General features: G+C 37.2%; 1 protein-coding gene across 3 annotated transcripts in view; it reads right to left on the bottom strand.

The window, feature by feature from the left end:
• Positions 1 to 3,931: 3,931 nt before the first annotated feature.
• The window catches only part of epha7 (EPH receptor A7), a 252,466-nt gene continuing 239,756 nt past the window's right edge, over positions 3,932 to 16,641 (bottom strand). For all 3 annotated transcript variants that reach the window (XM_062980622.1, XM_062980628.1, XM_062980634.1), the window contains 3 exons: positions 12,665 to 12,858; positions 9,279 to 9,434; positions 3,932 to 7,038 (listed from right to left, as the gene is read on the bottom strand). In XM_062980622.1, the coding sequence (XP_062836692.1) occupies positions 6,924 to 7,038; positions 9,279 to 9,434; positions 12,665 to 12,858 (465 nt within the window). In that variant the 3' untranslated portion in view covers positions 3,932 to 6,923. The remainder of the gene's footprint in view (positions 7,039 to 9,278; positions 9,435 to 12,664; positions 12,859 to 16,641) is intronic.

Raw genomic sequence — 16,641 nt, 5'->3', positions numbered from 1 at the left:
GCTTAACCTTTATGCTGAAAATATCATACATAAAGGAGGAAGGTGGTATGAAAATCGGAGAAAGGAACATAACAATATGAGATATGCAGATCACACACTCCTACTAACAGAAAATAGCAACAACCTGGAATGATTACTGAAGAAAGTATAGAGAGTGCAAAGGCAGATTTACAACATTAAGAAAACAAAAATAATGGCCACAGATTATTTATATGATTTAAAGTAGACAATGAAGTTGTTGAAATAATTCAGGGTTTCTCATATCTTGGTTCAATCATTAATCAAAGACTGCAGTCAAGAATTCACAACTAAGACTTTTGTACGACACATATGAAGAAACTAAATAAGATCCTGAAATGTCAAGATATATCATAGAGTACTAAAGTTGGAATCATCTATCCCATCATATTTTCCATTTCTAAGTGTGGTTGTGAAAACTGGACAGTGAAGAAAGCTGATTGAGAGAAAATCAACATTTGAAATGTGGTGGTGAAGGAAAGTTCTAGAGACATGGTGGACCTCTGAAAGAGAAATAAATTGGCCGTAGAGCAAATCAACTCTGAACTCTTTATAGAAGATGAGTAAACTAAAACTGTTTTACTTTGGACATACTAGAGACATGACTAGAAAAGTCAATGTTACTTAGTAATGCAGAAGAAAGAAGAAAATGATGAAGATTGCATTTCAGATTAATACATTCAATCAAGTAAGTCTGGAAGAGTGAATGGGGGGCTGATGATAAGATGGCTTGGACATATGAAAGAGCAGGAAATATGCTTCCTTTCTGTTGGACTGTAGCTTCCATGATCTCTCATCCTACCTATGTTGGAGGTCATGATTCCTTCATCGTCATATACTTCTGAAGTAAGAATCCTAATTTGCATATAATTTACTGCAGGGTTCTGTTCTGAGCCCGGTTCTGTTCAACATCTTTATTAACGACTTAGACGAAGGGTTAGAAGGAATGATCATCAAGTTTGCAGACGACACCAAACTGGGAGGGATAGCTATCACTCCAGAAGACAGGATTAAAAAACGATCTTAACAGACTAGAAAGATGGGCCGAAACTAACAAAATGACAAATGCAAGATACAGAATGGGGGGACGCCTGGCTCGACAGCAGTATGTATGAAAAAGACCTTGGAGTCCTCATGGACAAAAAGTTATACATGAGCCAACAATGTGATGTGGCAGCTAAAAAAGCCAATGGGATTTTGACCTGCATCAATAGAAGTAGAATGTCTAGATCCAGGGAAGTCATGCTACCCCTCTATTCTGCCTTGGTCAGACCACACCTGGAATACTGTGTCCAATTCTGGGCACCGCAATTGAAGGGAGATGTTGACAAGCTGGAATGTGTCCAGAGGAAGGTGACTAAAATGATCAAAGGTCTGGAGAACAATCCCTATGAGGAGCGGCTTAATGAGCTGGGCATGTTTAGCCTGCAGACGGCTGAGAGGAGACATGATAGCCATGTATAAATATGTGAGGGGAAGTCATAGGGAGGAGGGAGCAAGCTTGTTTTCTGCTGCCCTCGAGACTAGGACGCAGAACAACAGCTTTAAACTACAGGAAAGGAGATTCCACCTGAACATAAGGAAGAACTTCCTCACTGTAAGAGCTGTTCAGCAGTGGAACTCTCTGCTCCAGACTGTGGTAGAGGCTCCTTCTTTGGAGGCTTTTAAGCAGAGGCTGGAAGGCCATCTGTCGGGGGTGCTTTGAATGTGATTTCCTGCTTCTTGGCAGGGGGTTGGACTGATGGCCCATGAGGTCTCTTCCAACTCTTTTATTCTATGATATTCATTAGAGCTTGCTGTTTTTTCTATTTAAGGTTTAAAAGAATGAAAGAAGAGTAAAACTTATTCTTAAGACTAGTTGAGTATTATAGCTGTGATTTCTCATAGTTGTCTATGACTCGAACATGTTATGTATGCTGCATCAGGTAAGAAACGACTGACAATTGGAGAAGAGTGGGTGCTGTTCAGAGATTCATTTCTAGGACAATCCATTTTTAGATACCAATTTTATAACTTCATCTTCTGAAGGAGACGTGAATCCATATGTGCAACCTCTCACAGGTTAAATGTATTAAATGTGTGTCTATATGTGTGTGTATGTATGTGTGTGTATACACACTCACAGTTAATTTCTAATAAATGTAACTACAGTAGAGTCTCACTTATCCAACACTCACTTATCCAACATTCTGGATTATCCAACACGTTTTTGTAGTTAATGTTTTCAATATATCGTGATATTTTGGTGCTAAATTCATAAATACAGTAACTACTACATAGCATTACTGCGTATTGAACTACTTTTTCTGCCAAATTTATTGTCTAACATGTTTTGGTGCTTCATTTGTAAAATCATAACCTAATTTGATGTTTAATAGGCTTTTCCTTAATGCCTCCTTATTATCCAACATATTCGCTTATCCAACATTCTGCTGGCCTGTTTATGTTGGATAAGTGAGACTCTACTATACCTTCATTAAGCTGCACTGCACTCATGTGATTTTCCTTTGCATAAACATAGAAAAATGAAAATGATTAGCTCCTAAATCTCTGTATGAGGGCATCAGGAGATAACTAGGGCCATAAATATGAAAGCTAATGGCACAAGTTCAAGCAATTACAGTCAATAGAAGTATTGAAATCAAATTCGACAAGATTAGAGCTACAGCCTTATTCAGCCATCCACATAGAGAACAGTGAATTGTGAAGCATGTTTTCCTTCTGGTTGAAATGCTCCATTCAGATCCATCAAGTTGCCACAAAAAATTCTAATCATCTGTTTCGGGTTGTGCCAATGGAATATTTTGTTCAAGTATCTATCCTGATTCTCTATTTGTGCTCCTAAGTAAGTGACTGGCATTATTACTGGCAACCCACCAAGGTTCTGTATGTGCAGCTGTCTTCTGAACATGGTTTGACAGAATAAAGGAACCCATTCAGAACATCTCTTGGGATTCAGATTCTCACATGGTCAAAGGAATATGTTTGTTTCTATGTGTGTATGTTCTCGATTGGATATGGGCATTGGGGCTGCTATTCAAAGCACATTGCTACAGGTTGAGATGAGCATCCCTTAGCTGGAATTCAGAAATCCAAAACACTCCCAAAATCTAAAATTGTCCACCTGGGTGGCTGCAATATCTGATGGGTTAAATGTATACAAACATTCATACACAAACTTATTAAAATATTGTATAAAATTACCCTCAGGCTATGTGCACAGGGTGTATATGGAACATAAATGAATCCTGTGTTTGGACTTGGATCCTGTTTCCAAGATATCCCGTTATATGTGCATATGCAAACACAGGTATTTCAAAATCAGGAAAAATCCAAAAAATCCAAAACACCTCTGGTCCCAAGCATGTCAGATAAGGGATTCTCAACCTATAGGATTTTTGTTGTTGCTGTTGCATCCTTTCAAGTCATCCCAATTTACGGTGACCCTATCATGGGGTTTTGGCAAGATTTGTTCAGAGGTTTGTCTTTTCCTTCCTCTGAGGTTGGGAGAATCTGACTTGCCCAAGACCACCCACTGGGTTTCTGTTGGTGAGTGGGGATTTGAACCCTGGTCTCCAGGATCATAATCAACGTGGTAAATTAAAGGATACAAATTCCAAGTAAACATATTTTGTATCATATATAAAGTCTACAAAAGAATATAGTAATGGACTGCATTAAAGCATGTTTTGGTGTGAGTTTGCTGATTTCACAAATCTGGGGAAAATCCATCTTGTACCCTCAAGAAGGTTCATTTTGTGGCCACCATTTATTATGAAATAGATTCGCCTACACTTTTTAACGTTTCCAATGTTTATAGGGGGATTTTGTTTCCCATATAAAAATGTAAAGACTAGAAAGTGTTGTGATTATTATATAGACAGAAAATGAAAAATAATCCTTATTCACACTGTTGTATTTCCAAAAATATATTTACAGTCTATTACAAAGATTACAAATGGAAGTGTCTATGTAATGGGATTATGTTATTTCAAAGATTTTTTGTTCATTTGTCTTTTTTTTTTACAGATTTCTTTAACAAAGGGGAGGGGATAAAAAAGAATTAGTATAAGCAAAGTGATTTTTCTAATTAAACAAATAAATAAAATAACAAATAACACTGTACAGTGCTCAAAAAGAAAATAATATAATAATAATAATGAAGGGAGGAGAGGGGGAAGTGAGTGGCTCCAATGTCAACAGGAAAATGAATCCACTCCAAGCTTTAGTCTGAACTTTAAATGAGCTATCCAAGGTACTGAATCTTATACTGAATGTTAGGTCCAGCATCTTCAAATAGCCTTTAAAGTTCATTGCACAACTGAGAGTAAACCCACTACCCATAGGCACGGCAGCTATCAACTTCCCCCAAAGGAAGGAGGAATGATTTGAGTTTTCTGAAGCTATCTTTGGTCCTAAATGTGGGAAAACACATTATGTAGCACTGAAAAACGTGTTCGTCTTTGTGATGCTCTGTAAGGAAAATAGAAAAATATAGTGCATTTTCAATGTATTCAGAGCTCACTGCACAGAAATGTGTGTACAAAACAAGACAGTATAAATAAAATGTACAAGTTTTACAAAGGAACATTTACAGGTTATCTCTCCTTTTTTGTGTGGATGACCACATTATCTAACAAGACTTAATTTATATGACTGATCCCTGGGATCTTTCTCTATGAAAACCAATGGGAGCAGCCCAGTTCTCTTTGGAAGTACAGTTGTTCACTGCTGGGGCAGCTCACGATTTTCACGATATTTTTGACAGCATTAATCACCTGTTTCGTATATATATATTCCTGCAACACACTTTGTTATTGCTTATGGTAATTTTACATTTCACTCAACTCAAGTACACATATATTAAATTAAAACTGGCAATTATTTTTCAAAAAAGTACTATCTCACTCAACTGCTACCTTTCAGTCAGACTTTTAAAAGAAAAGTGTGTGTCTAGAGCAGCTTGTAAAAAACCCTTGAAATTTTGAACTGCCACTTCTTTTACACTCTACAGTTCTCATAGAAAATCCAAAGGCACCATCTGATAGGGATATCTCCTGTACAAGCCCCACGGCTGTTGTTTTACCTTTCATTCATATCAACAGCACTTGCACAGGAAGAGTGCAATCGAGAGAGAGTTGGGTGCACTTGGGCTTCATGAAACTACCAGAATATCATAGCACAGTTGTTCTCAAGTCAATCTGATATTCATAAACCTTAAGTGTGTCTGACTTTCTCTGTCTCAATTGGCTGTCACCTGAACGTAGCAATCCAGAGAAAGTTCAATTAGCCTTAGATGGTACTCCTGCCACTAACTAATATTAATGGCAGCAGGGCTCCAGTTCAGGTAGAATAAAATCACCTTCCACTGGCAAATGATCTCATATACAAACTGGGTACAGAAAGTATTGAACACTGTCGTTTCCTCTAAGAAAAGGAAAGGCAAATAGTAAAAACTGATTGCAAGCCCAAGGAGGTTGCATCATTGAATCCTGACAAATACAAAAGTATCTGTATGAGAGAGAGAGAGAGAGAGAGAGAGAGAGAGAGAGAGAGAGAGAGAGAGAGAGAGAGAGACAGAGACAGAGACAGAGACAGAGACAGAGAGACAGAGAGATATCACATATGAGCTCATGTGCATACTCATTCCTCTACCAGAGAATTGTATCATATGAACGGGGATTCACACTGAAATCAGTGGAAATGACGCATTCCTGCCAACTCAAGTGAGGTGTTCTCCTGTTCTCTTGATTGCACTCCCAGATCTTTTATTTTTGCAGGAGGGACTACATTCAACTTATTCTCATATTTATCCATGCCCATTATTTCTCCTAGACCTTCTAATGTGGATTATTAAAAAGAAAAACATGATAAAACCACACACCAATCTACCTCCAATGTGCTCTGATTAAAAGGCCAGGCAATACTACAGTACTGTTTCCTGTGGTTGTTGTTTTTTGATACACCTACAATAAATCATTCAGTGAAAGGGGCTAAAACAAATTTAAAGCTGCAGATGTACAGCTTTCATTTAACCCAGGCAACCTACTTAAGTCATCTTTCAAGCCATTCCTTTAAAAGTGCCTAGGATTTCTTATTGCTAGGTTCTCCATTTTATTAATTTCCTGTTTAACGAGAGAGTTTGTGATAAGTCATACAAAATTATTCTCAAAAATATCAGAATTCTTGGCAATGTCTTTTTTTTCCTGATCTTCTGTCAATTAACAAACCACATCAATGTGGTGTGAAATTAACAGAAAAAAGATTTCATAAAGAAAACCCTGTACTAACCCCACTTCACCCCACCCAGTAGCTAGCCTGATACACATTTCTCAGTTACACTTTTGTGTCTGTAGAAATCCATACAATCTTTCAAAATCCCCAGTGTAATAATGTGTCATATGCTTAGTACTAAGAAAGTCCAAAGATATAAATGTCACACTAAAAGAAGGTCTATATGAAGAAGGAACACAATTGATTTCTTAAAAATAAAAAGAGCTTGAAATCAAAGGCTTAAGGAAAATATCTTGTTGACTTCAAGAATAATAGCATGATTTATATCTGACAAATATATTCTTTCTTTCATTTTAAAATCCTCTATGTACACTTTTAAAAAGTCCATTAGATAAAAAGAGGTTAGAGAGTTCAAGGTGTTCGTAGGTGTTTCAGGTAGTACTTTGTTTATTGTCACTGCTTTCGTTGCCGCCATCGGTGGATCCATTTTCCCTTTTTAAGTAACTTTCTGGTGGCACTTAGGAGTTCAAGTCTGTAGGTGCTTCTTGTGAGCCCTCTGTTGTCTGCAGGAAGGACCCAGGAAACCATGTCTTCCAGCGGCACTTCATGTAGACAGAAGGCTGGCACTGTCCTCTCAAGTCTGTCCCTCCCTCATAGGGGAGAAATGTCTATCACACTTGGATGCCAGTGCCATGCAAATGTAACATTTGTGCTCTCATAGTCTGAATGCTGCTCATGATCTTCTTTTGATGGCCGACCAATGTGATTCCTAGGCTCATAATATCACTAGAGGAATGTGAGAGAACAAAATTAAGCATCTAATGGATATACTATGTATAACAAAAAGCAATAGCAAAATCTATACAACACAACTTTGTACATATGTGTATATATTCACATCCAACATATACTAGCATTGAGAATTTCTGATTTTGTTTTGTGTCCATGTTTGGATTCAAGAGGTTTTCATGTGATAGATACCACAATGAACAAAAATGAATAAAATGCATTTTTCAATTGTTACTATTTTTTATGAGCATAATAGACATTTTCCAAGTGGATCATAAAATTCCGTGAAGGATATTGAATTAACTTTACCCTGAGTGGCAATGGTAGGATGGGGGAAGATGCTACTGATTATTGTCTGAGAGTGCAACAGCACTGCACCTGATTACTCACGCCAGGTCCCTCTGATTTCAGTGAGGTTAGTTTTTATAGAATTACAGCCTGGAAAACTCAATATAATGAGAGCAGGACAGCTTGATCTGGACTTTCCATGTAGTATTTCTGACAGAACTGATCTCAGTCTCAAAAAACAAACCGTTTCCGTACCTGTCTATACAGATAATGATTACAGCAATATCCCGTTTCAAGATATTTTAAATTCTGGCATGTCTGTCAGGGACTAAGGAATGAGTATTGCATAGATCTGGGATGTGTGTTGCATTTTTTTAAAAAAACATAATTAACGCTAAGGGCTGTTATTTTTCTTTGTTGTTTATTCGTTCAGTCGCTTCCGACTCTTCGTGACCTCATGGACCAGCCCACGCCATTTTCCTGTCGGCCGTTGCCACCCCCAGTTCCTTCAAGGTCAAGCCAGTCACTTCAAGGATACCATCCATCCATCTTGCCCTTGGTCGGCCTCCCTTCCTTTTTCCTTCCATTTTCCCCAGCATCATAATCTTTTCCAAACTTTCCTGTCTTCTCATTATGTGGCCAAAGTACTTCATCTTTGCCTCTAATATCCTTTCTTCCAGTGAGCAGCTGGGCATTATTTCCTGAAGTATGGACTGGTTGGATCTTTTTGTGGTCCAAGGCACTCTAAGGATTTTACTCCAGCACCAAAGTTCAAAAGCATCTATCTTCCTTCGCTCAGGCTTCCTTATGGTCCAGCTCTCGCATCCATAGGTAACTATGGGGAATACCATTGCTTTAACTATGCAGACCTTCGTTGCCAGTGTGATGTCTCTGCTCTTCACTATTTTGTCAAAGTTGGCCATTGCTTTCCTCCCAAGAAGGAAACGTCTTCTGATTTCCTGGCTGCAGTCTGCATCTGCAGTGATCTTTGCACCTAGAAATATAAAGTCTGTCACTGCCTCCACGTTTTCTCCTTCTATTTGCCAGTTATCAATTAGTCTGGTTGCCATGATCTTGGTTTTCTTGATGTTTAACTGCAACCTAGATTTTTCACTTTCTTCTTTCACTTTGGTGATAAGGCTCCTCAGCTCTTCCTCACTTTCGGCCATCAGAGTGGTATCATCTGAATACCTAAGGTTGTTAATGTTTCTTCCAGCAATTTTAACTCCAGCCTTGGATTCGTCAAGCCCGGCACGTCGCATGATGTGTTCTACGTACAAGTTGAATAGGTAGGGTGAAAGTATGCAGCCCTGCCATACTCCTTTCCCAATCTTGAACCAGTCTGTTGTTCCGTGATCTGTTTTTACTGTGGCTACTTGGTCTTTATACAGATTTCTCAGGAGACAGACAAGCTGACTTGATAACCCCATACCACCAAGAACTTGCCACAATTTATTATGATCCACACAGTTGAAGGCTTTAGAATAGTCAATAGAAATTTTAAAGATTGCTCGACTATATCTATCGTTCCATGCCAAAACAAAGTGTCAGTGGTTGTGCCTGAAGAGGTGGCAATTTTCTTTTATTTTGCAGATGCTAACACTGCCTCCCATGCCGTTCCTCAGGGTTGGGGAAATCGGCAGTGGGAGCCACAGCTGAAATAGTTCTGGGAACTGGCCAATGTCAAGTATCTTGATAAATGGAATCACTTTCCATTAAAGTGAATGCATAATTCGAAGGAATGCCTAATGTTCAAGTATAGTTTTCCTATACAGTGGAGATGAGAATGGAATCATTAGCATGTTTTAACTATTACTCTTCTACTGCTCTTGCTTTCAGCTACTGTGACTTCCACTAAAGTTACACATATTTGAAATATGTGAACAACTTTAAAATTATAAGTATATCATTATAAAGTGAATGACACAACCAGCACACTGTTAACTTACTCAATAGTCATTCTGGCTACCGTTTCAAGATTATTATACCCTGCTGCTGAAAAATTATCCTTGTATCTTTCCATCTTGATAGCTTGCAACCATTCTCCAACTGAGCAAAATGTTGTGAAATCAGGTGTGTTCTGGTCCAGAAGAGGGCTGATTGGCCTAGATTAGGAGGGAAAAAGCACAAAGTTATTTTTATTGTCGAGTGAAAAGAGACACACAGACTTCTGACACTGGTCAAGGTATCAATAATAGCTTCTCTAATGTTGGCTATATTTCTTTTTTAAGGCTATCATCCTTAAAAAAACAATAATCAAATAGCATTTTTTTAAAAAAGTGATCTCCACCCATTTTGGATCACATATTCTGTGACGGTTTAGGGAAATATCACAGTCCCTCTTTTGTTTATGAATGTCAAGGCAGAGCTAATCTTCATACCCATCACACAAAAATTCTTGATTGCTATGCTCTACTCATGTTCACTTCCACATACTTTGACAACAATATTTAACATGTGGAACTTGCCTCTCTTCTTCCTCCCTCTATATACGAGGGCTATCCAGAAAATAGGCTACGTTTTGGATTTTAAAAAGGACAAAGTATAGAATAAATCATTTACCATATGCAGCTGAAAGACACATCCCAAAACTACAATCTCATGTAATTCCCATTTAAATGTAGCCACGTTTCTTATAGATAAATCAGTTTGAAAAGTACTGCACCAGTAAATTCCCCGCCTCTCTCCTCCGTTTCCAACAATGGCGGCGTGGCTGGCAGCGCAGCGTTTTGGCTACGCTGTAGGGAAGGAGAAGGAGCAGGAGCCGAGGACACAGGCGGGGAATTTACTGGTGTAGTACTTTTCAAACTGATTTATCTATAAGAAACGTGGCTACATTCAAATGGGAATTACATGAGATTGTAGTTTTGGGATGTGTCTTTCAGCTGCATATGGTAAATGATTTATTCTATACTTTGTCCTTTTTAAAATCCAAAATGTAGCCTATTTTCTGGATAGCCCTTGTATATCAGTGGTTTTCAACCTGTGGGTCCCCAGATGTTTTGGCCTTCAACTCCCAGAAATCCCAGCCAGCTTACCAGCTGTTAGGATTTCTGGGATTTGAGGCCAAAGCACCTGGGGACCCACAGGTTGAGAACTGCTGTGTGCTCTCTCTCTCTCTCTCTCTCTCTCTCTCTCTCTCTCTCTCTCTCTCTCATTCTCTCTCTCTCGATATATATATGTGTGTGTGTGTGTGCAACGATACTAATATATGAGGAAAAATATATCACAGTTTATAAATATACTGTACACTTTAAAACTATAAACTAGAAAGTTTTTAGCAGAAGTGTTTTCTCTGTTTGGAAAAAAAATGAATAAAATGCACTGATTGTTTTTTAATTCTCTGAAGTGAGTAAACAAGAAGCAATCAGTCATGTTTACCTACTGATGTTGTGTACTTTATCAATAATTTATATTCGGTCCTTCTACTTTAAAAAAAACTCACTATAAAAGATTACAACAAATGAGCATAAAACAGAAGACACTACTATATACATAAGCAGACCATTGGTCCTCCTTTGATCAGTAGCGGCAAGACCGAAACCAGCAGTGGCCCTCCAGGGTTTCAGGCATAAAAGTAAATGGACAATTAAACAAAACAACCCCCCCCCCCCCCAAAAAAAAAAAAAAAAACACCCTCAGAGATTTTGTTGTTTATTTGGCATGGAGGCCAACTAAAAGAACATTTGCTGGAATAAAAATATCTTCACCAATTGTCCAAAAGGAAAAAAGGCAACAAAAATGACAATAAAAACGTTCAACCGTGTGGGTGGCACAATTGAGAAGCCCATCCCTCTTGTGACCAGAAGATATAATACTTTACAATAGAGATGGGAAAAGTCCAGCCTGTAGACCACATCCAGCTACCCAGGGCCATTTTTGTGGCCCACAGAAGTTAAAAAAATGATTTTTGCTCCACAATGCCCAAAAATGATCTCTAGGAGACGTTGATTCCATCGTGTTTGGAATCCTAGGTTGTTTAGGACTTAAAGGCAAGCATCTTAAACTATGTCTGGTAATGAATTTATAACAGATATGATCAGGAAGGGATCAGAACAATATGCTCCAATTTTAAAATTCTTCAAAAAGTGCTGGCAGTCCCATTTTGTGTTAAGTTCCAAGACAGCTTTCCAGTGCAGCTTCAGAAGGAAAGCAATCTAATCTTCCAACTTGGAGGTGACTGGGATAGAGTTTTCACCTCTGTGAATGGTGGAGTTGATGTAACAGATATGAAATGACAAATTGCTCTTGGAGACAACAACTCCTCAAACATCCAGTAAAATGTCATATGTTAGAATGCAACAAATGGCAAACTTCCTCCCTTCTTGTGACTATAATGCCATTCAGAAGCATATTTCTTTGAGGTCATCAGTACCTGATGGTGGCAGTAGGGTGATTGAAAGTGTTCTCCTTTCAGTTGTGTTTAATCCATATTAAACTGTTTTAACCCTGTATCTCTTAAATACAATTACTAATTAATTGCTTTATTAACATTTCTAAGATAGTTATTGTAAGCTGCTTTGTATCCCAAGCTGGGAGAAAGATGGGGTATAAACTGAATAAAATAAAAACCTCAATTCAACAGTAAAATGAGCCTGTCTTGATTCAAAATCTCTAGGGGTGGTTTTAATAATTGTTTTTAATTTTTAGATGTTTTTAATTTTGTGTTTTTTTCATGCATATGTTGATTTTATTGAATGTTTGTACATTGAATTGTTGCCTACATGTAAGCCACTCTGAGTCCCCTTTGGGGTGAGAAGGGTGAGGTATAAATACAGTAAATAAATAAAATAAACAAATAAAATGTAACCCTAGTTTAGAAATTCAACTCTTTTTCTATCATCAGATACTGCCATGCTTCCCTGAAAACAGGACATTGTCTTATATTTATTTCTCCTCAAGAAGACACACTATGGCTTATTTTCAGGGGATGTCTTATTTTTATTAAGTATGGTACAACAATCTACTTTTATTCAATTTTAGTTAAGTCATCTTCTTCTGGAACATCATCATAACTCTCCAAACCCAGAATTCCATCCTGAATTTCTTGTGGCTCAATTTCCTTTAGAACCATTGGCTCCAATCTTTATGTTGAGCAATAGAGCTCTCATTAAATGAGAAGCTCTTATCCACTCTATGCTGGTACACTGCATAGCCACACTTATCACTATGTCTTATTTTCAGGGTATGGCTTATATTGCATAAATGCTTAGAAATCCTAATATGGCTTATTTTATGGGTATGTCTTATTTTTGGGGAAATGGTATAAAAGAGAAATGTAACTAGATATCATTCAATTACAGATGCCACCCGATTCAAAAACTCAGCAGCTTACCTGCTACATGTTCCCAAAGGTGTTTTCAAGCTGTTTGGGTTCCGAATCATCTTGTCTAGAATGCCCACTATCTGTTCAAACTTTGGCCTTTCCGCACGCTCTTTTTGCCAGCAGTCTAGCATCAGCTGATGAAGGCCTGCTGGGCAGTCCATGGGTGCTGGCAAGCGATATCCTTCTTCGATTGCTTTTATAACCTAATAGCCAAAACAACATTGTTTTGAAATTTTACAGCCCGTGAAGAATCAAAGAGCCAAATTAAGCCATCAAAGCTTTGTGAAATGTATCTTTCAAACAGAGCCTGTTGTTTTGACATGTGCATTCCTGTAGCTGTATAATATTTTAGTATTTTTTTAACCCATGCTTATTAAACAGATTATTTTGTAGTGTATGCTGAGAGAAAGGCTACATTACCTAGTCAAACCAGCAGCAGGGAACTGCAATTAAATTCACTGAGGGCACAGCTGATAAATTGATAAATGGAGATGCTCTTTGAAGGCAACAGAATTTGCTCAGAAACATCCCCCCCCCTTTTGTGGTTTCAGGTTTTGAATGAACAAAGGATTAGGGAACCATATATGGTATGCAAGAAGATTATTTGAAAAACGGTAGACAACATTAAAGTGCTTTTATAAAATAGCACTTTCTCATACTATATGCCCCGACAATAATCAAAACTAGACCTGGTGTAATTTGGCTGGCTGATATCTGAATGAATCAATAGAAGGATAATCCAGCATTAACAAGAAAAGGTGGTGTATTGTAATATGGTAAAATCCGTAGGAATCCATTGGTTGACTTTCCTAGCGGAGTCCATAAGGGATTTAAGTGAAAAACAAAAACAGGGAAGCAGGCAAGTTCTATGAGCCCCGAGGGCAGGATAAGTAAACACACTGGGAAGGGTTGAATGAAGTGTCTCAACACAATCTGCTTTAGGAATAGGAATTTGATTCCTACTGACACCAACAGCCTTAACAGTTCCTGAAAGATAGCACAGGATGCTCTCTTTTGCAGCAGACTATAGGAGGAAAAAATGATGGCTTCTTCTGGGATCAGCACATTTTTTCACACAGAAAAAATGACCTCAATCCTGCTATTGTTTTTAAATACGAGTCACTGAATGAATGGGGTTTACCTACATGTTAATTCAATAGCTATATAAATGAGTGCACTGTAATTGTGCCTAACCAATAGGAATATTGCCATAGTCTACAATGCACACGCAACAAACATTTAGAGACACTATACATACAGTGGGCATTCGGTATCTGCTGGGGTGTAATGCTGATATCCAATTACATATAAGGTAAAGGTTTTCCCCTGACATTAAGTCTGGTCGTGTCTGACTCTGGGGGTTGGTGCTCATCTCCATTTCTATGCTGAAGAGCCGGTGTTGTCCGTGGACACCTCCAAGGTCATGTGGCTGGCATGACTGCATGGAGCACCATTACATATTACATATAATTACATATAACAACATAGTAAAATGGCATTGTTATATAAAAGGTCAAAAATTAATGTTTACTGTTTGGAATTTCCTTTTGGAAACATTTCAAACTGTGGATAGTTCAATCCTTGCATACAGAATCTGTGAATACAGAGAGCCAACTGTATACAAAAATCAGATACAACTGTAGTTGCACTCAGTCATTATAGACTTTGTGCAATTTTGAGACAGTAGACAGCATACATTGGATGGTATACTGTCTACTGGAAGGACATTATAAAGTAAATGATGATAAATATATATTTTTATTGTTGGCTTCCCTTCAAATTCTTGGAGTTTATATGTTCTCATGATTTGAATACATATATAAACAATGTTATTGTAAAACAACCAAAGGATTATGTCATATTGTGTACAAAGTCCCCTCACATAATTGTTACAAGGGTTACAACTAGCGGGGGAAAGCAAATGTAGAATTCCACAATAATCTTCCACAGTAACGATAAAAGCATTATTTTACCAACTGCTGCTAACTGATTTATAGAGCCTAAAATATAGCAATGGTAAAGGTATAAGAATACTTCATCCCAAAAGCAAAAAATAAATAAAATGAATGAGCAAAGTACAATAAAAATTAGAATGTATCAATGACCATATTTGTAATTGTATTTTCTCCATGTAGAGAAATTTTAAGATGATTGAAAGGGATTAATTCCACCATTCAAAAAGAAAGTCCACTTTTACATGTATATTTTGGACAAATTAATTTGTAATTTTGAAATGGTGGCTTAATATATTTAAGGGTAAAGGGGGAAATATATGATTTACATGAAAAGCACAGTGATGGAGAGAGATGTGTAGATGAACGGTCGACAAGGGAAGTACAAATATTCTACTGTTCACTTTTCATACTGTCTAGCTTTGTTTCACAAAACATTCTACATTAAGCAGTGGCCATGTCTTAATAAATATATGTAAAAGTACCTTGGGGAAACATAGATCTCTCTAGCCCTTCTAATTGAAATAATTATCACATTAGGCAGATATCCTAAGTAAATGCCATCTTTTGTCTTATTTGTTCCATTTACTATTTTGTACATACGTATTAGTGAATATTATTTTACTTTGCTAGTACTGTCTGACTGAAAGAATATTGCTTTAGTCTAAGACAATGCTGTGCTATATATATACTCTGCTTAAGACACCCATTACTCACCAAATCTTTATTAGGCTTATATGAACAAAACCTCTACTATTAGCAAATGCTAGAGATTATGTTGAATGGTTTATTTAATTTAAATCCTCACTAGTTAAGAAAAAGAAAATCAGGTTTTATTTTATCTCCTTACAAAAAAATATGTGGTTTTCCATTTAAGAAATTATTTTCTTGAAGCTACTGTAATTTATCTGCAAAAAATGACCTAGCTAGCAATTTTAAATCCAGCTAATATGTGAATCATTAGTGTATGTGTGTGTGTGTACTCACGCTTTGGCAGGAAAAACATATAGGTTAATTTTACTAACAAGCGAGCTACATGCAAATGTTGGCTTAGTGAGAACAGACAAAAATTATATTTAATGGATTGTCTCATGCCTTGTGTTGGGCTAAATTTATTTTTGGATTTGCCTTTTTTGTTTTGCAAAACATTAGGTAAACACATTACAATTAAAGCTCTTTTTCTTCTAGCAGGAAATAAAGGCTTTGCTTATGGGCTTATTAGAATATAACTGGTCTGTTGTTCTGCTAGTCACTGTAAGAACTTGAAGTTGCAAACAATGTCATTTGTCCTGTGTCTATTTACAGGACAAGCAAATACTTTAAGCCCAATGCAAAGCTTGAGGAAGAAGTATGAAAATATTGATTTTGTCAGAGTTGCTCCCCTTTCTAATAGTTTTTCCCGTGGTCTTTTTTGAAAGATAGGTAAGCTTCGCTTTTGAGGCATCTTATATTCCTGTCAGACACCTTTTATGTTTGAATCTACTACAGAAAGAAGGTGTCAAAAGGAATGAAGCTCTACTGAGTGTCTAGGGAATGTAAATATTTCTCTTTCTCTGCCCCAAGGACTTGTTTGCCCATATTTTGACAGTCCATGAAATCTCTGACACTGAGACCTGTCAAATATTAACAACTTTGCACTCTGCCAAACTGACTCATCATTTAGATTTTATACAGTATACTTTTTCCCTAAAAAAAAAATCCCACAAGCCTTCAATGTCGATCACTCAATCTTAAGGATATTTACAGAGAAATGGCATGATTTCCCCTAGAATTTATTTACAGATGCATGCTATTTCCACAAGGAAATGAAATTTCATTTGGTAAGTGTGATACCTAGATATTACAAAATAATAGTAAATAAGTGCCAAAAGCTATTGCCACCACTCTAAAGCTCAAGAGCACAAGTTACATTTTAAAAATCTCCCAGTAATGAGAACTTCTTTTCCACCCTGATCCAAAGCTCCAAAAATCCTATATGTTCTGTTTCCAAGAGTGAATTATTATTCGCAAATGGTAGAGACTAAGCAGTCACTG

The sequence above is a fragment of the Anolis carolinensis genome, chromosome 1, assembly GCF_035594765.1.
Source record: "Anolis carolinensis isolate JA03-04 chromosome 1, rAnoCar3.1.pri, whole genome shotgun sequence".
In the NCBI taxonomy this organism is placed as follows: domain Eukaryota; kingdom Metazoa; phylum Chordata; class Lepidosauria; order Squamata; family Dactyloidae; genus Anolis; species Anolis carolinensis.
This window is presented reverse-complemented; position numbering and strand designations above follow the sequence as displayed.